Here is a 26702-nt window from a genome sequence, read left to right on the forward strand (position 1 = left end):
CTTACAACATACTTTATTATGTAATGATACTGTTTTTATATTAGATAAGAATTAAAGGCTGTCTTTGTGAATGTATTTATATTATACAGTAGCAAGTGTGGTTAGAGCAGTCGGACCTCTAATTGTGTTTTTAGGCACTTCAACCACCTTGTTTAGTATTACTGTGGTATACATGTGCGTGACAGGTGGACAGATGGTGCAGATTTGCTCGTGTGGCTCAGTCTGCCCCAGGGCAGCTGTGGCTACATTAGAAGCTTACTACCATTGAATGAATAACTACAGAGTAGTGGTTTGAAAGGTCTCAACAAACCTGTAAAGCGTATTATTATTAAGTGTAAGGCATTATTTTTATGATTATTATGTTTCAAATGAATTTCATTTGAATCCATGACTTTTGGACTGTAAGAGCCTTACCTGTAATGTCACATACTTAAACACAGGTTGACTTAATGACTGCAGTTATTATGATCAGCATCAGTTTGTATTATTTATGTACCAACTGTCAGATAAATGTAATAATGTCTTCTTATTAGTATGTGTTCTGAGCACTGACCTGTGTGGCTGCGGATGTGGACCCTCAGAGTGCCGTTACTGGCAAACTTCTGTCCACAGTACGGGCAGATCTTCTCCTTCTCTCCTGTGTGAGTCTGCCATGATAAAACACACATGTGGTTCAGAAACATCAGAAACATTTGTACTTCCTCAGAGCTGACTTGAAGTTTTATTGAATGCGATGCCTGCGATTCAATGGATGGACATGACTGCTGCTCTAAAAATACCATCAGGTTTTTATTTTTTGGTACAGAGTTAATATACAGTAAATATGAACTACACATGTTTGCTGCAACCCTTTTGTGATAAGTAGACACGTATCCATCTTATTTTCTATTGAAACTTCATCAGACAGTGTTTGTTTTTCACACAACAAAATAACAGAAAGATTAAATTAAATCATTTTGTGTATTAGATATGACTATATTCAATATACAAATATACTGGGTAATAAATGTTCAGAAAAAACTGGTGGAGTGCTGTAAGTACTGTACTTAAATACAAATTTTAGGTATCAGTACTTTAGTTTTACAGTGGATACTTTTTACTGCACTACATTTGAGAACAGGTGTCTGTGCTTTCTATGGCACTACATTTTTTAACTGGACTGAAAGGTAAAAGAATTTTATTATTATTGTTTTTTATTACTGCTGAAAAGACTGAGGGTTTATTTTTAACATATTCATAATTTGTGCCAACAAAAATATACAAATAACAACAGCTAGGAAATAACTATCAAGTGAATTGTTTCTGTTGAAAAAATTCAGTACAGATCTTTACCAACAGCTCTACATTTGGAGTTTTATTAGACCTCAAAATCTGCGCAAAATGCTTTTACTTTTTACTCTTGTGAAAGTGAAAGATTTTTGAGTATTGTTGTTTGAGTATTTTTTGCTCAACAAAATTGAGAACTTCCTCCACCACTGATTAAAAAAAAAAAAATCACATAAAATGTATTTACTTAATATTATTACTTAATATAATTTTCCTTTAAAATATATTGAAAATGTTGAAATTTTCAACTAAAGAATATTGATAAATCAGTAAATGGTGAAATAAGCTGGATTTTGTTGACTGCCTGTGCCTTTAGCTCCTTAAATTTTTCATACTGGTGTCATCGAAGGAATTTAACAAATACTATCCGGGATAATAATCCGATATCTTTTATAGTCCCTTTTTTAATTTATTTTCATTTTGTTCAAAGCTGTACATTCTCATATCCAACACTGCCAGGAGTGGGCCAATTGATTTGTGTAGTTAAACTGTCAAACATAACCTCTTCAAAGATTTGAAGCATAGATGCCACTGCCCTCTTGACCTCATTTCCATATTCTCCCACAATGCACCAGTCCTCCATTGTGCAGTGTATGGAGATCTTGACATGACAGTGGAGTGAAGGCAGGATCAAAGAGCAGACTACAAATCCCAGCGGACCTTCTAAGACCTTCATCTCCTCATCTTTCTTCTTTTTTATCATCCACACGCCCATAAAGAATCACACAAGGCCAAAGTGCATACCTGTTCATGTATTTGGTCATGTATGGAGCGCAAATGAAAAAACTACATCTCTTTTATGTTTTGGATAAGAAATTTCTTCTTGTATTTTGCAGAAAAAGCATCAAAATCTATCACTTACTTGCAGAAAAAGTATTCCTTTGTCCAATCTAGCTCTTGTCCTTGCACTAGAGAAAAAAACTTTGTCTTTACTGGTTTTTGATTGAACCTGGAAGTATGCGCTGGGATGTGTTTATGGTAAAGTCGTCCTATCATTACACAACATTACTGCGGTGTTGCTGTGTAAACTCAGCTTTGCAGTCTAAATTGTTGTTGTTTGAGACGTTTCTTTCTTATCTTCTCAACGACACTATTGAAGAAGAGTGTTTATTCCCATCATTCCACTACGCACCCCTCCCCCCTCTCCTCCTGATACATGCTGAACAGTACATGTGAAAATTCAAACTCGGAGCGACAGTTTCAAGAGCGGTACAACAATACAGAGCAGCTCCTCTATAGGCCCCCATCGCCCTTCTGTGCGCCTCTGACACCGCTGCAGTCTCCTCACAAAGGCAGCTGTCTCACAAACTTATGTCCAGTCTATTGACACAGTAATACACACTGAACTAAATAAACTAAATGGTGAGAATTTGCCTTTAATTTAATACATTTTCAGCGTATGAAAACATATAGCAACACATTTTTGCCTCTTTTTTGGCTAAAAGGTTACACAGTGGGGCTTTAATTCCCAATTTTTGTGCCATGTGTTAACACGTCCTTAGTGCACATTGATAATAATCTTCACTAAACAAAGGCCATTTAAAACTTTTGTTGCACAGACAAAAGTAGTTTGGTGACTTTTTTCAGAAACAGCCCATGATCATTTGGGAACACAGTGAGCCAAAGACAGATAGAAGTTGATTGAATTGAGTTGTTTGTAATCACCAAAGGGTTTTTAAAGCTAAAAATATAATGAATCAAATAACACCTCAGTCATTATGATTCAGGAGCACATTCTTCTGACACTGGGGTGTTATCACCATCACTAAGTATAAATAGTACAATACAAGTACATGCAAGCCCATACTAGGACTGTCACGATAATTACTATATCAAATTATAATTTAATATATGAGAGTTGGAACAATATATTTTGCTGTTCAATATTTGTTGTGTGCATATTTTTGTTGCAATAGTGGTGAGGTTTCTGCTATTTTTATGTAATACAGTAAAATTTAAGCTGTACAGGGATGGATGGATACAGGATTAATTACTGGTTCTTTCTGTTATTTATTTCTTGTAACTCATATTTTTAATGATCCTGTATTTTAAAAATGGTTTACTGGTTTATTTTTTTGTGCCAGTGGCATAAAGTAGTTTCAGTTTTATCGTTTATCTGTAGCAGTATATCATGCTTCAAAATATGGGCCTAGCCCACACCTCCAGATAGTACAGTACTCACAACAAGAAACTACCAAACAGGGAAACAGGGACTCCTCCAACCAGCTTTGGAGCCACAGCACAATAAATCAAGTCTTGTTTTTCAGTCTGATAGTAAAACAAATCAGATAAACTTGAAAATCACAGGTTAGCAAAGTAACATTAAAAGAAACTACCACAAGATGGTATTCAAGCCAAACTAGTACAACACTCCCACACAATATCTGCCTTTTGACACAACTTTACCCCAAAATAATGTAAGTGGACAACTGAGATATTGTTTTTCTGTGGTATTAAAAAGTTAAAACATGACACCAGGGAGCATTCTCTGCAAAGCAATGACATCTCCATGGAGACGAGCAGGTGATGCCATGAGCCAGGCAAGTAACAGGCGAGTTACAGGTCAGGTCTGAACCTTCACACAGCAAGATACAAGTTTACAAAGATGTTGTTTAATTTCAAGTCAAAACATCTATAATTAAATAAACTCAAGCTGTATAAGCATAATGCCATACTGTGGAATATTTAAGCAATGCCTCACTGTAGATGAGCACGTGGCTTCCTTCCCTTTTTGTTTACAAATGTAGTGATAATTATTCTGCCTGATATAATAATATGAATCACCATTCCATGTGTAGTTTGAGCAGGTTTTCTCAGTGAGTGAGTTTTGGTTTCCTCACAGACTTGACTTTGATCGCAGCTCCAGCAGTCTTCTGTTCCCCCTGTTAGCAGCGGGACAGTTCAGATGCCTGTATTCAGCTCTACTGCTCTGGGACAACCTACGGGACATTTCCTTTTGCTCTGCACCAAAAACCTGTTTGGTTTCAATCTTGATCTAGACCCACCAAAGAATGTTGTCAAATTTAAGCCTCATAATCTGAACCCTGATCTGTTTTGGACTTTGAAACCCTGCAGAGATAATGGACTAAGTGCCATTTCTAATCAACACTGCAGCTGAATCCAGGTCTCCATGGGCAGCAGTGGCAAGATGGATGGGCCTGCCAGGTTTCCAAAATCTGTTTTGTACATTAGGGGTAGTAGCTGGTACCAGGGAGGCAAAGTACAAAAAAAAGAACATTTGAATGCATGACAAGTATATGGCAGAGTGGTTAGTGGCTCGTTGTGTCATCATAGATACATATAAAACTTGCTGGCTCTAAACTGCTGAATAAGCTAACGGAAGTGTTTGGATGTCTATTTGTTTGTCTACACTTGCTCTGTTACAAACTGGCTAATATCCAGGATGTGCACATTATTTCAAGACATGAGGTTTGACTATTACATACATATTTTTATAGTACTAATATATAATTTTTATGCATAGTGAAAAGTGCCCTGCAGTATTTCTGAGAATTTTAGGCAAGACATTTTCGTACAAATTGCTGAACTAAATCGGACCAATCAGTGGTCAGAAATCTTTCATATTTTTCCCATAATCCCGCTGCCATTGTAGTTTACCTTCTTGTGGCTCTTTAGCACTGATGGCGTGACAAAGGCCTTCTCACACAGGTCGCACTTGTATTTCTTATGTCCGTCATGCACCACCTGGATATGAACATTTAGAGTGTCCTTCCTCTTAAACGTGGCATCGCACTGGTCACACTTGAATGTTCGCTCACCTGCAGCAGAAACACACAATTGTAAAGGAAAATAAAAAGAAGCCATTCCGAGGCCTTTTGCCAGTCTTTTGTTGTATCTGTAAAAGAACGGTCATCACGCACAGCAAGTGGGGACCCAATTTGAACCAGACAGTTGAGTGGCCAAGCGGAGTTTTTCAATTCACCAGACAAAAGGCTTTACAATTGGCCAGTCCAGTTTTTAAGCACAAGTTGTTCCTTCATTGTGTGAGTGTTGAAACTTGGAAGAAACAAACCGCCTTGTCATGTTGGTAATATCAACAAATCTATTGAAGAAATGTCCAGAAAAGAAGGATAATCACTTATAAAACACTTTTATTTTGTAATGATAAATACTCTCTTACAATCCGGCTAATCGGAAGTAAAATAAAACCAACATAAAATAGTCAGTGCAGTTTTAAGGGCTGTACCAAGTGGATCCACAACATTTTGGAATACAAAACTACTAAAACTGTGAAGGAAATCAATAACCTGTTACTAGTCAATAACTATTAGCAAAACGACATACGCATTTGAAGTATAACTGAAAAAATATCAAAATAGGGCAATAAGTTTGACCTTGTCTGAGAAGACTTAGAAAGTCAAGTTCTTCTATATAGCAAGACATAAGTTGAAATTAAGTATATTTTAGTGTGATAAAAAAGAAAAAAAACAAAAAATATACATTGGAGTATTTATTAAACTCAAGCTCTCAAAACATGGTCAAAGCTCTGTCTACTATCACAGCCATAATGTCAAATTTGGTTTAAAAAACATGGTCAGTTTATGTTACTACTTTCTACAAATGTCAGATGAGCCTCTCTCTTCCTACTCTTCTCCTGGGTCTATACAGCATTGGCTCGGGTTGTCAAGTGGCTGTTTCTATTCTATACAGATCATTCAGTTTGTACAGAGCACAGACTGCATGTGTGTGTTTGGGTACAAGCTCCTATTACCAAGGCCAATGATGGTCAGCTCAATAAAGTGAACAGCCTGAGAGACGAGCCCATTCTCTTTACATTAGATGGAAACATTCACTTGAGGATAATTAATGCGGTCCCTGTCCTCACTCGACACACTTCTCACAAGGATGGAGGAGCGGGATGTTGTTGTATCAAACATGTGCCTGTTCTGTCATTCACACATAATGTAAGAGAACAACACTGAAAACTGCAAGTAGTCGAAAAACTTTGGTCTAGAGTTACATGAGTAATGAGTTTTCCATCTAAAACCAACCCTGGCTTTACTACAAGACAAGCAAGAGCATTAATTGCTATTAAAGTATAAAATGTCCTAAAATGATCTCTCCAGCAGGTCACATGGATGTGTAGTCAGACGTTTACATTTTGGTCTGGCAATTTTAGGATTTTTTCAACAGTTGATGCATTCTGTCATCTTTTTTAATAGCCTTAAATAATTAGTTTTGCATGTGGACATTAGTGAGGGGACGATACTGAAATTTCAAACTCGATTTTGATGCTAAAGAATAGACCTGATAATCAGTACTGGGTCTGATACCACGATTATGGTAAAAACACTCTTTTTTTAGACTATAGAATGTGATTTTCAGCATTAAATCATAATAGTTAGTTTATTGTCTTGTTCCTTATTTGATTTTGGCCCTCACCATCAAGAAACAAATATATATATAAGTCAATTTGGTGAAGTAGCAAGTGCGAGTAAAACTGTTACTAGCCAAAGGTCCATCTAAACCTGGACTAAAACATAATCAGGTATAAGCAGCAATGAAATAAACATTAAAACTAATTACAAATTAACTAACTACGCTTAATCAATATCCAGGCACCATTATTGTTTTGTGACTTTTAATTTAGACCAGTCTGAACTTAATGACTTCTGGTTGTCCTCATGCTGTCTCTAATGCAACCGCTCATTGAAACCAGAGCCTCCCGTCCCACATACAGTGCTTGTGTTGATACTTTATCCAAATCCTGGTATTAGATTGCGTGCCTCCTGAGACAAGGACAGGAAATGCCTTGAGCTTTTACAACCCTTTTTGTTATCTCTCTTATACTTCTGTCTCCCCGCCGTTTATTATGTTCAGGGCCAAACCAGCACACAGCCACCAAGCCTAACGCATGGACAGCACTCTGATATCACCCCAGTGGGAGGTTGACACAGGAAAGGGATTATGGGATATCTGGGGTTATTGTAAATATGCACAGATTAAAGACTATCAGTGAACGAACATGCTTGGAAAATGTATTTTATCCATCGTCCTTCAACATGTCTGAGGGGAAAAGTGCATGCATCTGGACAAAGGATTAAACCAGCGTTAGCAGATAAAACAGAGCAAATAAAAGCGCATTGTCGTCTAATATTTGGGGTTATTGAGGGCATGAGTTTAGAGGAATAATGTCTGTAATAACAGAGGGAGGACAATAAATCAATCCTTATAAAATTATCGCTTATGAAATATTATACGGCTTGTCTGGAGTTTAAGGCATTACCCAGGATCCTATGAGCAAAATCCATTTTTTATATAAACTCCATTTTAAAATCTACTTCTTTAATGACTAGGGTTGTCAAAAGTATTAAAAATCTACTAAAAGATACTAAACAATACTAAAACTAGTATCTGAACTTGATACTCATTTTAGCAAGTATCGATACTAAAAAGTTACACACGAAAATCACATTCTATTGTCTAAATAAAGAGTTATCATCATGGTGTGACATTTCTGTATTGTGACAACACTACTATGGATTGTAGAAGGTTTTTTTTTTTTTTGCAAAACGTGTAGTTTAATCAAGCTTAGTGACATCTCGTTCAGATTTATGTTGTGTATTTGAAGAGAAATTGGCCATTGCTCCAGTTGGTTGTACTCTTAATTCCTTCCAGATGTACTGACTTCTGCATTTACAAATAATTATTCCAATATCAGATAGCATCAAGCTGAAATATTTAGATTTTCTTCCCAGTTTGTAATACTCCAGCCAAAATCAATATAATTTCATATATTTTACATCTGTTTATATTTAGTTCTGATTTTTTTCTCAAATTGCATGTAATGTGGATAAAACTGTATTGTTATCAAAGTAACACCCCCATTTTATCTCATCTAAAACTGGGGAGAGCTACAGAAACTGGAAACAGCTGGTGATAAGGCACGTTTGGTATCCTAAGACTACGACTGTTTTCCTGTAGGCCTTAATGGAAATGTTTGTACCAACCCAGAGTCCATTGTAAAAAAACAAAAATAAATTTTATATATATATATATATATATATATATATATATATATATATATATATATATAGATATAGATATAGATATAGATATAGATATAGATATATATATATATATATATATATAGATAGATATAGATAGATAGATAGATAGATGATAGATAGAGAGATAGATAGATAGATAGAGAGAGAGAGAGAGAGAGAGTGTAGTTTGCCCCATATATCTGAGTTTCGTGTGATACTCACATTTGCATCTGTTTACTTGCTTGGAAATTCCAGGATGATATTTGATATCTGTGTATTTTTTTATACAGCGTGATGTCAGTCTGGTCACCGTGCCCTCTTTCACATCTCGAGTTCGACCAAACATGATCGTGCAATCAAGATTTGTTTTTCCCTCAGTGGTGCATGTGAAATGTAGGTGCTCATTTTCAAACAAAATGACATGTGTCTCACCTCAGAGTTTAATGTTAGCTCATTGATTACGCAGAAAGCCACAATGTTTTTCAGTCCCCTGTGATATGTTTTTGCATTCTTTTTTCCTCATATTTGTTTTTCCACACGTTCATCTGAAAACGTGTTTCACCGGTGATCAGACTCACATCTCCGTTAAGTATTGAAGAAGTGTGTCTTCTGGATCCCAGGCAAATTTCTTTACATCATTATTTTTCGTTTTGCAGCCTGACGTTATTTATTTGCAGTGCCCCCCAAAATGACAAGCTGACAACACAGTTGGCCACAGAAATGTTGTATTTGCTTAAGTAACCTCTCCAGCTCAACGACACTTGATATACTTACTATTGTGGATGAGTAGGTGACGCTGCAGTGAAAATGGGGTCCTGAATAAGGCTTTGCACTCCTCACACTGAAAGGGCCGCTCCTCTGAGTGTGTCTGGAAGAGAGAGGAAGAGAGAGGAAGAGAGAGGAAGAGAGAGGAAGAGGGGGGGAAAGAGAAAAAAGAGAGAGAGACAGGCAGAGAAAAGCAGAGAGAGAAAAGAAATTGAGATGGAGAAATCGAGAGAAAGAGAGCAAGAAATGGAGAAAGAGAGAGTCAAAAAGGGGCAAAAACAAAAAAGAGAGATGAGGAGAGAGAGAAAGCGAGTGTGGGATATAGGGTGAGACAGAAAGAGGTAGAGAAACAGTGAGATAGATGGAGAAATGAAGAAAGCGAGAGCAAGAGAGACAAAGAGAAGAGACGAAGAAAAAGATAAGACAGAGACAGGGAGTGAGAGGTCCAAGTATAGACAGAGAAATAGAATTTATAAAGTGAAACCAAAAGAGAAAGTTGAGGAGAAAGAAAGGAAGCAAGAGAAGAAGGAAAGGAGACAGCGAGACAGAGACAGAGAGAGTAAGATAGAGACAAAGAGAAAGGGGAAGAGAGAGAAATAGAGTGAGATAAATGTAGCAAAAGAGAGAAAAAGGGAAAAAAAATCAACAAAATCAGCATGTTTATAAAGTGCAAGTGGAGCTGTACCAAGGTGGCATTTCCTTAGCTCTGTGTGAGGAGGAGAGAGGATTAAGGTCTTCAGATGAGTTTGTGTTTGTTGACTTGATGAAGACGGGCAGCTCCAGGGGCCCCGGGTTCAAAGTGCTTCTGTTTTTGTGCCCCCCTCCGGCCCCTCGCTCCTATCTGTCTAAATGACACCTCAAACCCCAAAGTAAACACCGGCACAGAGACCCCACAGACCACCACACACAGGCCTGAAGGACTGAACTACAGCCAACACATAATCAACAATGGGCTTCAAATGAATAAGCCGGTCTTTAAAGGTGCACATTGTAACTTTTCTGAGGTCTGCTACCTGCATGTCTCTTGGAATATTCTACAGTAGGACTTTAAATGTTTGGATTTATTGAATTACATGTGTTTCTATAAACCCCAAAACTTGACAAACATGTATTTTTACTGTGAGCTGGGCTACCTCTCCACAAATCTGACCTGTAACTTACCTGTTTATCGCCATGGAGATCGATACATTTTATTCCATACTGTGGAACATTCTAGGCAACGCAATCAAATCTCCATGTTGACAAAAAGGTGGTGGAAAAGAAAGGTTGTATAATGGACTTTTAACAAAAAAACTTGTTGTTTAAATGTTGTTTCGTAGGGCATTTTTGACACAATGTTTATGTTTTTTGTTTGTTTGTTTAGTCCTTGCACTGGAATAGATTATTTTGCTACTTCACCAGCAGCCACTAAATCCGTGTTGACAAAACTTCCACTGGCTAACAATTGGGAATCTGCATTAACACTTACAATAAAGACCAATCCTCAAGTGTTCAAATTTGTACAGGCTTGTCAATGATGTTGTTTACTGATGTCCAGATGATACGTTTGAACAGATTTCCTCAATAACAATAAATACTTTAATAATTACCCTTAAGCCTTCACTTCAATAACATGTTGACTCACCTTCTTGTGATTCTTGTAGACGCTTCGATGAGCGAACTCTTTCCCACACAGTTTACACTTGTATGGTTTGTCTTCACTGTGGATGATCTTATGAGCTGTGACCTGGTCCAGGCGTTTGAACGAACGATTACACACCTCACACGTGTACGGGCGCTTTTCTGTAGGGTCAGAAACATACTTAAACTTCAAATCTTGTTGACATTAGGGCTGGGTACTTTTCAATTACTTTTGGGTACCATTATTTCAATGATACCTGCTACCAGTACTTGAATACCAGAACTTTAAGTGTACTTTTTTCAGTACAACTTCCTGTATTATTAATCAGTATCTAAAACTACATACCAGAGTAGGAATGTTTATAAATTCCTGTGTATACTAATTATTTTTATTGTTATAACTTTCTAGTGCTCTCCCAGGACCTAAAAGGCAAATATATTTAGTATATTCAGTAGCAGTTTTTGGCTTCAATTGGCTTTTTCCACTAACAGTCCTAAATTAACCTGTTTATTTGGCACCTTTAAACAGTTCCCATCCGTATTTGTAATGTATAGATCTTAAATTGACACTACTTTTCTTACCCGAGTGTGTGATCATGTGGCGTTTGAGCTGATTCGTGGAGATAAACTTTTTGTCACAGTCATGGCACTCAAATATCTCATGTATCTGGAGTGAGGAAAAAACACAACACTGATGAATTAACGTTGTGCTCATAATGGTTAACAGGAAGTAGAGCTTGTCCATTTCTCTACATTGACAGCTACAGGCAGGAAAGTGATGAAAAGTTTCAAACCTAATAATAATTGTACAATGAATAGTTCCCAGACGAACAGCTACAATAACATATGCTAATTCGGCAGTTCCCTCTTGTCACAGCGGCTAATGCAAAAGCGTGTTCGGCTAAACGATGATAATGGCAGAGCTAAGCTTCTTTGGCGACACTGTCTTTGTGAGGAGTGTGATTGTTCTCATGTGTACTCTCTGTAACTAGTGTTTCATTAAACCAAAGTCAAGTGTATTCACAAAACCTGTCACGTTTATTGTAGTAACATTGGACAATTTTAGTGGGTACAAAATTGAGGATAACTATATATGGTAAAAAGGTTATGCACTAATTTCTCTTGTCAATTATTTGTACATGTATATGAGTAGTAGTAATAGTTAGAGAGTCCATATTATGTTGATCTATGTTATATGTTATTTCCTCATCACAAACATACTTGAAGTTGTGTTTTGTTTCATTCACACATGTTTAACACACAAATCTTGCATATTTACGCAGAGTTCTTCTCTCAAACAGAAAACACTCTGTTCCACCTTGTGATGTCATGTAATACAGAACGTGCTCCACTGTGTTTTCAAACTCCATACACTCGATTGATTTGGATAACAGTCTTGGAATTTTCAATCTCTACTGAACAAAAGGTAAAACTTGAAAACTAACACTTCATGACATCACAACGTTGCACAGAGCATTTTGAGCTTTGGAGATATAGACACACTAATAATAAAGTGTTACTCAAACATGTGTAGATGAAACAAAAAACTCCACATAACATAAGTTGACATGTTGTTCTCTTTCCCATCTTTGTTAAAATATATAAAATGTAACTTGAAATGCATTGACAGACACTGTGATAACATGTAGTAGGATTATGGTTGTAGTAATGCAAGAATAAGTACAAGTAGTTGTAAAAAAAAAAAAAAAAAGGGCTAGCATCCAAATCTGAACCCAGGTGAACTTGGTCTTTTTTCTGTGACATAAAAAATGTAGACGTTCCCAAATAGCTCAGTAATTCATTTATTCGACAGAAACAAATGAGCACCTCTTGATTAATCTGGATGATGGATGCTGACCAGAAAAAATTAATGAACAACATCAAGGGACAAGTTCATTCATTATAAGAGGATTTATCATTGTCTTATTACAAGGGTTAAGACCAAATATGGCTACTATCCAGAGGTGGAAGAAGTACTCAAAACTTGTACTCTGCAATAATATACACTGACAAATGCTATAATCACTGCCACTCGTACTATGTCTTTTATTACTACTACAAATCCTACTACTGCTGTTGTTAAATGTACTTACTGCTACGTCTACAGTATTATGCACTACACAGGTAATTATTTGGGGATTGAAAACATACTTATATTTAGTTCATTTGGATCCTGCTGTTACCTTTCATCCTTGGGCCTGCTTAAAAAACGTATTGAAAAACATTATACACAGCTTGTTTCTCTGAGCGTGTATCTGAATGTAACAAAATTGCAGTGTTAGCTTTTCCACTTTATGTAACACCTTATATATAAGACTGTCCAGCTGTCACTTTCACATGGGGTATAGAAAACTTCAGAATAAGCACCCGAAAGTAGCGAGATACTTAGCAGTGAGATGGTTTAATCTGTTTAAATCCTGAGTCTACTGCGGGGTGACTGTGAGCTGAGCAGAGCTTTACCTTCCGATGGTCCTGGAGGTTCAGAGAAGATGAGCACTTCCTGCTACATATGGTGCAAGTCAGTTTCCGCCGTGCACTGCCTGGATACAGACAGAAAAAATGACAAATAAGGTTATACTTTGACTTTGTATTTATTATTGCACTGCTAGTGACTGTATGCAATGTATATGATATTAATAAACAATACAATATAGCTGTTTTTATTTTTGAATCTTTGCAAACCAGTCTTTTCGGCTGGTGCGATGCAAATGTTTTGGTGTGAAAAGGGTTATTATGTGTGTTTTAATTGCATTTTTGTTGAGAGATTTCAAAGGGATAAAGACAGGGTGAGATCAGTGCAGAGCAGGACAGAGGTCCTTACTGTACTAAAATTCAACATTTTTTCTTTGCAACTTTCTGTATTTTTCATCTTTCTTTGTTCATAATCTTTCTTAAAACATCTGTCAAAGACTTTCACCCCTTCTGTAAAAGGACAAAACGGTAAAATGTGTTGAGGAGAGAACAAAGACCTTCAAAGAAATCTATAATGAAACAATGATTATCTGTGAAGTCATTATGTCATAAATACAAACGCTCTACAAAGAAACAGCTAAGGTTTTACTCATCAGCCAGAACTTTTTTTCGACCTGTTTTAAAACGCCCACCCCTCTGCCCCTTCTGAGTCACATGACTCACATCTGTCAGTCTGATGCACTTCCTGCATGGTGCACCCACACAGCCCAGTCCTGACCACAATGGTAAAAGATAAAGGCCCTGGTCTATTCTCTGTTCCAGCGCTTCTCAAACTGTGGTGCTGCTGCCGTTAGAAGTACACAAGCTTTTTATTGTTAGCCTGGATTTAGGAAGACAAATAATACAAATATTAATTCATACAAATGTTTAATATTTGAACTATTTAAACAACTTGCCTGCGTCTGTTGATCTAGAAAGATGTTTTTAGGGGAGGTGGTCTTCTCATTCTCTCTAGCACATTAGTCATTTTTATGTTCTGTATCTGTTTTCATTGTGTGTGCACACTAAATCTAATCTAATCTTTAGTCAGAGTTTTGGTTTATTTATGATTTCTGGCATAATTCTGGTTCAGTCATTAGCTACTAGTCTCGCTGGTTCAGTTTGGTCTCTGTTCAGGGCTGGTTTAGTGCAAGTTTAGTACTGATTTATGCCTATTTTGCTGATTTTGGTCTGGTACAGAGGGCTGTCCCAGAGAAACAACTAACTCCATAAGCCTGGTTTAGCAAATTAAGTAGATATATAAAAGGAACTTATACAGGAGCTGAACCGGTCTGGAAAAGCCCTGTGCAAGCTCTATAAAAAGGGTTAAACCTGAATTCAAGTTTCTGGTGAGTTGGATAGCCCCTGATTTTACCCTTTTTGTTTGTATTGAATTCAATTATTATATTAGTCAATTAAAGATAGTACAAAGTCATTATACTCAGTGATACTTGGCACGACAATAGTACATGTCTCAATTTTGTTTATGTCACAAACTCGCCTTTTAATCTCGAGTTAAATCTAAACTCAGCCCTCACATTTCCCCTCTGCCCTATATCTGATCCTGAACAGCAGTGGAAGACCAATTATGTGAGCGAGTGAGCCGCCCAGAGCACTCAGGTCAGCAGTTATGAAGCCCAAGTAATTAGACAAGTGTCTCAACATGGCTGTGATTTTAAATGATCCCCGATGAGCCCTGTGCTGCACTTCCTCCAGAGCTGATTCTGCTAATGGATTATTAACTCCATGTGATGTTTGAGGGAGGAGGAAAATGGCCTGTGTGGGAATATAAGTGGGATATGAGCCATATGGAGAAGTGTTCTACCCCAGTGACATGGACCAGATGGCACTCTCATCCAAAACAGGGACCAAAAATATTAGTCCTTAATGTTATGGGGGCATTCATGCACGTTGAAATAGGCACTGTGTCTTGAACCTATATTAATCCTGTCTAAAATGGTAGACAGGAAGTTCAGCACAAAATATAAACACAAAAAAAACAGAAATTCGGTTGGTTTTTAGAGGACAAATCATTTCCTGTATTTTTTTTTTTACGTCTTCAGCAGTTGGTCACTATATACTAATACAAACATAGTGGACTGGGCATCGGCTGTGTTATTGTGTGTGATATATTTACCTGAGTGGACATTTCCTTTATGTTTCTTAAGGGCGTCTTTACTTTTGAATCTCTTCCCACAGCTTTCCGCTTTACAAATAAACCTGGCGTCTCCTTTACATGCTTCTTTATGCTGCTCATAACTGCAGAAAACAAAGAAAATTTCTCACATATTGATTTAAAATATTAGATTTTTATTATGATACTACATTATGTTGACCTAACTAATGCCTACTTACCTGGACTCTGAGCTGAAAGTGTTATGGCACAATGAACACTCATGCGCTTTAGAGTTGCTTGTGGGATCCAGCGATTCAGAGCAATGCAAAACACTAAAGCAGAATTTAAAGTCAAAACCTATTAGCCATCTGACGCTAACATGTCAACATTTTGTACTTTGGAGACAAAACTATTTAACCAAACCATAGATTATGTCTGGATGAATAATACTGGATCCATTTTCTGACATTTAAAGGACAAGGCAATGGCGCGTAGTCAAAGAAACGTTATACGACAATGGTTTTAAGTGAGTGATGGAGTTGTAAACTTACTGGCGCTGCAGAGCTTGTTTGATGGGGAATTTCTTGCCACAGTTTCTACATTTGAACTCCTTCTCCTCCGTGCTGGGCCTCTGGTGCAGGCTCTGGAGGTGCGCCGCCAAAATCTCCTCACTGGGAAAACTGCTCTCACACAGCAAGCAGGGGTGGTCCTCCTTCTTTATGACCAGTTCTGCAAAGAGTGGGTCATAATGAAGCCACGGATCAAACATGGAAATCATTTCTGTGGCTGTGTTATGAACTGTAGCAAGTTTGTATTTAAAGTAACAAGCCATTTTAGGATTTTCATTTTCCTTTTGATATGTTGTGGTCATGGGAAAAATGTACCTTGATTTTTTTTAATTTTTTTTTTACAAGACAGGTGTTTAACTTATTATCACGTTATTAGTCAAATATATACTTTTTTCCTGTAAGGTGTTTTCATAAAACCAAGTTAAAAGTCAAGCCCAAGGAGTTTACAAAACCAGGTCCCATTCATAACTGCATAAAAAAGTGTTTTGTACCCATCTCAACAAGATGTTTTGGCTCTTTGCTGTTCTCATCTTCATCCTTGGCATCCTCTTCCTCCTCCTCTTCCTCCTCCTCCTCCATGTCACTGTCCAGGAAACCAATCAGGAGCTCCGTGTCTGTCTCTATGTCGTCCACAGCCAGGTAGAAGATGTTCTCTCCATCCTAAAGTACAGCAAAATATGTATATCAATCATCAAAAACACAAATATATTACAAATGATTAGCTTATTAGCACTAGATTAAATATTACACATTTTTAGATCTTTGTCGGGCTGATACTTGCATTCGATTTTTAGTTTATTGGCTATCGGCCTTCAGTCAGACATCATCGTTTTGGCCGACCTGCTATCTATTTGTTTATTATTTGAACACTTCAGAGCGAAGAGATAACTGCACAAATTGTGACTGCACTGCTCTTCTTGTTGGTGATAAAAAAGAGCTGTGGAGTTTGTAATGAGTTCAAATCACATAATTTGGGGGGGGGGGGTCTAAATTGTCCCGACATATCGAACCAAAAATGTTGGCAGAACTTTTCCACCATCTGTTTCTCTGGATCTCTCACAACTTTTCATGAGATTTGATAACAGGATAATTAAGTTCAGTAAAACAATAATGACTGGTGTGCTGTGTGGCGTGCCAATGAGAGCATAGAGAATGTTAGCAAATGTTAGCTTATGCTATCTCCTTCATTTAAAAGATGTTATTGCACGAGTTAATGCTAAGACCAATGTAAAGCACAAGGAGCCCATTTAAAGACATCGGCTTTCTCATTAGACTCTTTGAACTGTCTAACAGACTGGATTATACATCTATAGTTAAAGCAGTAAAACCCACATCATAGATACATGCATGGTGCCATAAGTATTATTCAAATGCATGTGTATATTATTATAGTATAATGACAAGAGGTTGTATCGTTTTAGTATTTTTGGCAGCTAAACAACAAAGCACACAATGTACTTAAAAAAGTCTTGGTATTTTTGGACTATACAACTATAAACTATTCAGCCTTTTGCTAATATATTTATGCATAATGGCAGATCATTCTGTCTGATTGCTGAAACAATGAATCCCTTTTAAAGGAGATCTACAATAACTTACTGTTTGGTTTGGCCCAATGTTGAACTCATTAGACCCAAAAAACAACAGTTAACCAAGGCTGATTGAGGTCAGAGGTCAAAAGCTCAAACCACTTAAAAATGTTATCGCTAACTTTGGCATCTTCAGGGTCACGCTATTAAAATCAACCCAGTGCTAGTGTTTTAGCAATGGGATTCTAAATATTACATAAATAATGATTACGAAGAGGAAAGCCGCACAATAAATGTCAAAGTTGATAGAAGACAGAGCTTAAAAACGCACGGACAACCCCTAAACGACCAGTCACAGAGGACAGTTTCAAATGAATAGCGGGGACTTCACCCTCCGACTCCAAATGTTCATCTTCGCTTCACTTCTGCAGCTATATTTTTCATCTGCTTTGAAAAGAATAATCCTTTTTATGCTTGGGAGCGGCAGAGGTGACATTTCACAGAGACAAGATGTGAAGGTGGATGTCAGAGTGTTATGGTTAGGGCTTAAACTCAGATTTAGAGCTAGTTAGTGCTGTTTGGTTAGTAACGGCCTGGACACTGTTGTTTACATAAAGCTTGTCAATGCAGAAACTCTGAAAACTATCTCTCAATTTGGCAATAATTTTGGTTAGTTAATAGGGTCCTTCTTGTTTAAAAAAAAATATGAAGGAACAATAGCTGTACCTGTACCACCTCACATATCACATTATGTTCAAGACAGATTAGAAAATTCTTGTTGACAAGTAATTTGTTTCTATCACATCTCATTACTCAACAAAGTCAACAAGTTGTGTTTTTTAAACATGGTGGACAAAAAAAATTGAAAAAGTATTTGCTTCAGGGATTGAACGCCTCATCCATTCTTGTCAGAGTACACTGTACACATGCAGCAGTACTTTCGTTAGAGAAATACAGAGCAAACAGAGTCCCTCGCTCTGGCTTGTAAACACCTGTGAATCAACCTTTTCTAAAATGAAGATGTCTTTTCTCTTTCAGGACAATTTGCCGCTCGTTTAGGGAGTCATTGTCCAGCAAAAAGAAAATATACCTGAATTGCAGCCAAGTTTTTCTGCTCTTGAGAAGGCGCCTGGTGGACGAACCTCAGCCAGTTGGCATAACGCGGGTTACTGGCGTCCAAAATATACAGAACATCTCCTTTGCTGCCGCGGACCTGGGAGAAAACAGAGGAGTATCGGCTTACCCACTCACTGCCTTTGTCCCCATACATCAAAGTGTCTGGCTTCTACACATTAGCACCTCATCATCTGGACTGAGCACAGTCTTACAGTGTGGCAGCTACAGATAACTACATCATAGCCTTTGGAATAATACATGTCTCCAGCTATTTATATGTGCATTTGTTCTACATCTTCTCGTATCATCCAAATAAAGGTGTTGCATGCATGGGGCTGTGTTTCTTTCAGTTTTCCTTCTCCACTAAGGCCTCCATGTGAACAAAGGCCTCGTTTCAAGAAATTAACCTAAGAAATTGAATGTATTCATGTTGAGGGGCTCAGTGGTAAAGTTGCTGCATATTCATAGGGCAGCTACAGTCTCCCTCCAAAAAATATCTGGTTCTCTCCCTCATTTGAACTATCAAAAATAGAGCACAGAAATTGTTTTCAAAAGCCTTACCTAAAACACTACATCCTTTCATTGTTTACCTTCTGGAGTGCATGCATTATACATGACTATTGTGCATCTTGAATTGGTCCAGACCCTAATGTTTTAGACAAGATGCCCTACTTGATACCATTCTCTCACTATACAGGCTTGTGGACGGTTTGAAAACTACACTAGCATCTTATCATTTCATTTTGGAAAAATAGCGTTAGACCAGACTGGTTATAGCTACAGTAAATTGTCATACCTCGACCAAATATCAAAACAATATTCCATCCCCATGCTACTACTAACCCATATTTCTGTTCATGTTTGTGTTGTCATTTCTAGGGGAGTGGGAAACCCTTTCATTTCAATGGAGATCTAGAGAAAAATCTTGCCACAAAAATATTCTATAAAGTAGGATGACTTTAGCAAAACATCCTTTCTCTGGTGGCTTGAAAACGTCTATGTAGCACTTATTTGCTGTTGAGATAGACATCCATCCATCCATCCATTTTCTTCCGCTTATCCGGGGCCGGGTCGCGGGGGCAGCAGTCTAAGCAGGGACTCCCAGACTTCCCTCACCCCGGACACGTCCTCCAGCTCCTCCGGTGGGACCCCAAAGCGTTCCCAGGCCAGCCGAGAGACATAGTCCCTCCAGCGTGTCCTGGGTCTTCCCCGGGGCCTCCTCCCAGTGGGACATGCCCAGAACACCTCCCTAGGGAGGCGTCCAGGAGGCATCCTGAGCAGATGCCCGAGCCACCTCAACTGGTTCCTCTCAACGTGTAGGAGCAGCGGCTCTACTCCGAGCTCCTCCCGTGTGACCGAGCTCCTCACCCTATCCCTAAGGGTGCGCCCGGCCACTCTGCGGAGGAAGCCCATTTCAGCCGCTTGTATCCGCGATCTTGTCCTTTCGGTCATTACCCAGAGCTCATGACCATAGGTGAGGGTAGGAACGTAGATTGACCGGTAAATAGAGAGCTTCGCCTTCCGGCTCAGCTCCTTCTTTACCACAACGGACCGATACAGCGACCGCATCACTGCAGACGCTGCACCGATCCGCCTGTCAATCTCCCGCTCCATCCTTCCCTCACTCGTGAACAAGACCCCGAGATACTTGAACTCCTCCACTTGGGGCAGAGACTCACCACCCACCCGGAGAGAGCAAACCACCTTTTTCCGGTCGAGAACCATGGCCTCGGATTTGGAGGAGCTGATTCTCATCCCAGCCGCTTCACACTCGGCTGCAAACCGCCCCAGTGCCTGCTGCAGGTCCTGGCTCGAAGAAGCCATCAGGACAACATCATCCGCAAACAGCAGAGATGAAATCCTGTGGTTCCCAAACCAGGCCCCCTCCGGCCCCTGGCTGCGCCTAGAAATTCTGTCCATAAATATAATGAACAGAACCGGTGACAAAGGGCAGCCCTGGCGGAGTCCAACATGCACCGGGAACAGGTCTGACTTACTGCCGGCAATGCGAACACAGCTCCTGCTCCGGTCATACAGGGACCGGACAGCCCTTAGCAAAGAGCCCCGGACCCCATACTCCCAGAGCACCCCCCAAAGGGCACCACAAGGGACACGGTCGAATGCCTTCTCCAGATCCACAAAACACATGTGGACTGGTTGGGCATACTCCCATGAGCCCTCGAGGACCCGATGAAGAGTATAGAGCTGGTCCAGTGTTCCACGACCAGGACGAAAACCACACTGCTCCTCCTGAATCCGAGGTTCGACTATCGGTCGGATTCTCCTCTCCAGTACCCTGGAATAGACCTTACCGGGAAGGCTGAGGAGTGTGATTCCCCTGTAATTGGAACACACCCTCCGGTCCCCCTTCTTATACAGATGGACCACCACCCCGGTCTGCCATTCCAGTGGTACTGTCCCCGACCGCCACGCGATGTTGCAGAGACGTGTCAGCCAAGACAGCCCCACAACATCCAGAGACTTGAGGTACTCAGGACGGATCTCGTCCACCCCCGGAGCCTTGCCACCGAGGAGCTTGCCAACCACCTCAGTGACTTCAGCCAGGGTGATGGACGAGTCCGCCTCTGGGTCCCCAGTTTCTGCTTCCTCCTCGGAAGACGTGACAGTGGGATTGAGGAGATCCTCAAAGTATTCCTTCCACCGCCCGACAACATCCCCAGTCGAGATCAGCAGCTCTCCACCCGCACTGTATACAGTGTTGGTGAAGCACTGCTTCCCCCTCCTGAGGCGTCGGACGGTTTGCCAGAATCTCTTTTAGGCCGTCCGATAGTCCTCCTCCATGGCCTCTCCGAACTCCTCCCAACCCCGAGTTTTTGCCTCTGTGACCGCCCGAGCCTGTTGAGATAGACAGTCCTATGCAAAAATCACACAACCTGCAAGAGTAGTTTATGGCGGCATTTGTGGCAAGTTCTTCAATAAGGTGGATACGATATTGTAAATCAAACTAGGTTTGTGTTTTCAAAACAACTTTCATACTTTGTCTTGAATTGTTGGAGGACCACATGTTTAATAAATGACAAATGCGATCAAATGGGATGATAAATGATTTGTTTTAGGATATGTGCGATTACCTCCCACATAAGCCTTGTGTCTGAGCTCTCGTCCAGTTCACTCGGCAGCTTCTTCTCCCCAGCAAATGGACCAAACTTTTCTCCCTTAAAAATATTAAAAGGTGTTAGGATGTCAAACACCAGGAATTATGGTTAATAAACTGTAAACTGCAACAGACTACGGAATCTGTAAGTGAGTGTTCCACTACTTTGAAGTGGCTGTATTTGCCCATTGTACTTCCAGGAGTTCCTAGAGTCAGGGGGCGTGGCCTGACTGTTTTATTATCCTCGTACTGTCTTATCTCTGAAGCTGACGGCAGCTCATATCTGTAGTTGTAATAAAATGCTTTATAATAGGCTAATACATTAATCAACGCACTCTCTTGGGATTGCCATAGACTCAACATAGAGTGGCATCAGCATTGCGTTTCTCACGTAAAGACAGAAACAATATACTGAAAGTGCAGTTAAGCGTGTAAAATGTAGCCGTCGCGCGACGACGCCGTGCGTAGCTTTGTTATGGAAGAGCTGCACGAGCCCGTACTGTAGCTACGTGGCACTTCACGTCAGAGCTGCCCGGGGCTCTCTCCCTCATGTTTCTGACAACAACGAGGGGGACTATAGCGGATTAAACGCATCAAAGTGAAAGAATCTGGAGTTGTGCAAAGTTTTAGATGTGCTAAAGCTAAAGAAATGTTCGATCAGAGGAAAAACAAACCTTTTTCACCCGCCTCGCTGTGTAAAGACCGATTCCATCCTGGACCTTAGACGATTTGAGGGAAAATCTGTCTGGCACGTACATACCCAACATTGTCATTTCTGAGATCTGCCTCCTACATTGACATAAATTGGCTGTCGCGTGTGTCACCAGAAGTAATGAGGCATTGACAGTTTGATTTAAAGCGCGGATTCTTCGTGGAGAGATCCAGGTTCAACTTCTGTGTCTTCTCCTGCAGGAAAACAAGCTGCGCTCTGATTGGTCCAAAGTTTGTAACCAGAAGCAACGCTGTGTGCCACGCTGCCTGTCACAGAGCTGCTCAGCTGGCACCGCTGGACTGGACTAATGCGAGCACAGTATCCATTCACCGCCACTGCAATACAATGTGGCTTTTATTATTATTATTAGCTTCCCAAATGAATGCATAGTCTATGAAATGTAAAAATAGTCTAATAATCAAATAATTAATTAATTAATGTCTCACTGGCAGCATAAAAATGGACCAGCGGATTCACTCTGCCACTGCATCCAACCGATCAGTGTGTGGAGGCAAAACAACTGTCTCCAGCTAAACTCAGACAGGACTCAAGTCATCACAGAAACAAAGATAAACTGTCAGCTGTCACCTCCAGTCTCTCTCTCTAAAATCTTCAAATCAGACTAGAAATATAGGGGTAATAATGGACTCAGACTCAATAACATCTGCAAAAATCCAAGGTGTACTGTCTAGACCATCTTTCTGAAGATGTGAGACAGGCCTCTACTTTGACAATGTTTAAATCCAGGATCAAAACAGTTCTGTTTAGCTGTGCATACGACTGAAAGGGTTTATTCTGCACTCTTTTAATGTTAATTTTATGATGATTATTTATGTTTCGATTTGTTGTATTGTGATTTTAATGTGTTTCTTATTCTGTAAAGCACTTTGAATTACCTTGTGTACAAATTGTGCTGTACAAATAAACTTGCCTTGCCTTAAACATAGGCTACTTTTATTGTATGCTGCTGATTACAACTGATGGGCTACAAACTCCTACTTGAGCATTTCTCAGTGAGGTTTGGGAGTCCAGTATTCAAGCAAGTCAACTCGTGTGCATGTAGTTCTTGCTGAACTGGTGACATTCCCTTTTTTCCATCAGCCCAAATGAATGTAGGAGTGCAGTCTGTTACTGAAACCCTGGCCCCAGGTGTAGCTTACAATATAGCCTATAAAACTCAGTGGATGTATAGTATGTATAGTAAGTATTAAAGAAATCTAGGCACATGTATAATAGTCTATTCTTAATGGATAACAACATACAGCTGTTGCCACAATATTAAAACTTTTGATACTAAAGAATAGACTGAATACACAATACAGATCCTGATAACACGATGATAATAAAAAAACACAATTTCTTTAGACAATAGAATGTAATTTTCAACAATAAATAATACAAAAAAATAAGCTTAATACATTAAAAATAATAGTACTTTCTTTTATATTACGATGTCTTATATCTGTGTAATCCCTCAGGGGCCCATGGGAGTATACTCTTTGTGGTCTTAAACTTGTTCAGATGCAGCTCGAGATCATTGTGAAACTATTCAAGGTTCATTTCTGTCCTGTGAATGTGACTATTTTAGTATCGATACCTGCTTTTAGAATCGATATCTGTTATTGATTAGTGTCTGAATTCCAATACTTTCAACAGCCCTAATATAGCCTACAATAAACTGTATACACAATTATGTCTGATATTTTGAGGTTTGTTTTTTATTTGATTCAAAGTGGATAAGACGACTGGATCATGCACACATTATCATCAGGCACAGAGCTCTATCTGTCTGCTAAGCTGGTTTTGATTTATTGCATATTAGATTCAGAAACCACTCTGTATCAACAACATGTGCACACACTGACCCTGTGACTCCACCAGGCCAGGGCTAAATCACAGTTTACCAACATTCAGATCTGCAGAGACTCACAGAACAAGCTCTGGACCAGTGCAGTGCAACACATAGCTGCTCAGATACATTATTCATTCAGTGTGTGTTTTTCAAAGAGAAAGTATCTGGATGAAATACAAATTTGTGATCATATTGCTCTGAGTGAATGTTTTATTATATTAGGTCAGTGTTACTGATAACAAATCTAATGCTGATTTATTTTTCATTATAAAAACACTGAGCATGATGTCCTGTTTGTTTGTTGTCATTTTGTGTTTTGTTTCTCAGGACAATTATCTAATCAGAAAGCAGAATGAACCTCACATGAGTCTCTCATTTGGGTTGCCAGTTTCAATGTTGACATCCAGTTGGTTTAAGCCAGGACTCTCTCTGATCTGAATGGTCACTATCTAAACCTCAGCACCTGCAGCCAATCATGAATCAGTGCTAGTGCTGCCTCTGCAGCTCAGTGAGTGAATTCTGAAGGTTCTGAGCTTAATACTGAAAAAAGTTATATGTATCCTAGTCTAGGGCATTAAAGAATGGTCTTTTGCAGATCTGGCCGATTCAAAGTGTAGGCATTATTTCAGCACAGGCTTAGATCTATTATAGCCTAGTGTTTGTGTTAGCTTTGTACTTGGGAGGCCTCATATAGCAGGCTAATTGGTGTGAAAAGTTAGAGAGCCTCTGTATTAGGAGATACACACACCTGTATCAATACTTTTACTGTGCAAACTTACTTGATGAGCTATTGCCCTCCAATCAAAGGATTACTCATTGTTACACTATAAAATTATCAAAATAGAACAAATTTAATTTATGTTAAAGACGTTTCCTAGAAGGCAGCTGTTTGTCAAAAGGCGATGTGCTATTCTCACGACATGGAAAAACACCAATGTAATGAACATGTTTGGTGTAAACTGAAGTTAGCGACTCAGACCTAACATTAGCCTACATCCTGTCATCTCCATCTGGCCTCACCTTGATTAGTTGACTTTCTCTCAGCACCGTGAGATTAGATCATGTCTCATCACTGTCTGTGTACTATGTGTACTGAAACACCTCTTCAAAAAATGTCTCTCTCCTTTAATCAGTGTTTGCTTGCTGTTGTTTACTGTGTCTTTAGCTGGTGTTTATGCCCATCACTTCCTGTTTGCGTGTTGGGCTGGGCTGTGATTGGTTGATGGCACAGCTGTCATTTTGAGGATTACAGTGGAGGATGAATTATGATGTACATGTTTAGTTGAAAGTCAATGGGCTGGTGCATTTCTCTGTCTGTGCCAGTGTTTCCTGACTCCTCTCCAGACATTCGCATTGGCAGAACTGTTGATGTGAGTGGGACAACATTATTATGCAATAAGTTTTTCACTGAGTGACATAAGTGTCATTTCTACAGTGTTCTGAAACGAAGCACTTGATCTAAAGTCTTAGAAACATGATAAACCTGTAGGTTTCTTTAAGACAGGTGTACTGGATATGCAAATCTGAGGGATCAGGCTGAGGTTCTCTGTAACACAGAGAACTCCTGTCTGGCTAGCCAGGCTAATGAATTCCATTCATTCAAAGCGGGTTGAATGAATAAAAACCTATACTGAATGTAACAACAGCAACTGTATATGTCCTGGAATAATAAAAGATACAGAATCAGTCTGAAGATGTCGTAACCAGCGTGGCGTAAGGACCAAAGGTGCAGACTCTCGATGTTTAACAATGTCTTTATTCACACACGTGATAACAAAGGTAAGAGTTCAAAAGCTTGGTTCAGAGTCTAGTAAATCATAAGTCGTAATCCATAGGAGCTGGGGAGCGTAGGTGCGGGTCCGTGAACGTAGAGAGACAGGGGTGCACGACGAGACAGGGAGACACAAGACCATACCAGAACAGAGGTGCAGAGGCTGGGGAGATCCGGAGCTGGTTCTCGGGCGGATTCCTGGAGCGGAGCAGAGCAGAAAGGTTCCAATAAAACACGGGAATACACGGATCAAAAAGTGTTAAGCCAGGAGCATATTCACATAGAGCACGTGGACGTTCCGGCGCCGAGTGACTGGTCCCGACCCCTCTTATCCACGGCAGGTGGTGTTGATTGCGTTGATGGAAAGCAGGTGCGCGCGGGAGGAGTCAGGACTCCGCCCAGCTCCGGAGACAGGCAGGTGAGGGAGGAGGGAGACGAGGGTGCAGGGAGAGCAAGACAGGGATCATGACAGAAGAAATGGGATTTTGGGGAACGTGAGCTGGGATTAGACCATCGTGAGACAGGTTAGTTTTACCCTACCGATGATGTGTTGTTGCAATAGTAATCCTATTGCAACAACACACCATAAGGTCTAATTGATAACTTGGGAGTAAGAAGTGCTAGCCACTCTGACATTATGCGCCAATCTCCATTTTCACTAAATGGCATGTTTTTTGTTCATTCATTTCATTTTTTCTAAATTGTCAGTAGATATCAATCACACTTTCACCATGGTTATGTGAGCCACGT

At 39.5% G+C, this 26702-nt stretch overlaps 1 protein-coding gene across 1 annotated transcript in view; it reads right to left on the reverse strand.

Moving 5' to 3' along the window:
* prdm5 (PR domain containing 5) overlaps positions 1-22531 on the reverse strand; it is a 48615-nt gene extending 26084 nt beyond the window's left edge. Inside the window, exons 1-13 of the mRNA XM_033965757.2 lie at positions 22292-22531; positions 21595-21678; positions 18477-18599; positions 16349-16517; positions 15840-16017; positions 15528-15620; positions 15310-15431; positions 13182-13261; positions 11304-11388; positions 10726-10883; positions 9111-9204; positions 4945-5105; positions 554-647 (exon numbers count right to left, since the gene is read on the reverse strand). Coding sequence (XP_033821648.1) covers positions 554-647; positions 4945-5105; positions 9111-9204; positions 10726-10883; positions 11304-11388; positions 13182-13261; positions 15310-15431; positions 15528-15620; positions 15840-16017; positions 16349-16517; positions 18477-18599; positions 21595-21678; positions 22292-22390 — 1540 coding nt within the window. The 5' untranslated portion in view covers positions 22391-22531. The remainder of the gene's footprint in view (positions 1-553; positions 648-4944; positions 5106-9110; positions 9205-10725; positions 10884-11303; positions 11389-13181; positions 13262-15309; positions 15432-15527; positions 15621-15839; positions 16018-16348; positions 16518-18476; positions 18600-21594; positions 21679-22291) is intronic.
* Positions 22532-26702: the final 4171 nt, after the last annotated feature.

The sequence above is a fragment of the Periophthalmus magnuspinnatus genome, chromosome 4, assembly GCF_009829125.3.
Source record: "Periophthalmus magnuspinnatus isolate fPerMag1 chromosome 4, fPerMag1.2.pri, whole genome shotgun sequence".
In the NCBI taxonomy this organism is placed as follows: domain Eukaryota; kingdom Metazoa; phylum Chordata; class Actinopteri; order Gobiiformes; family Gobiidae; genus Periophthalmus; species Periophthalmus magnuspinnatus.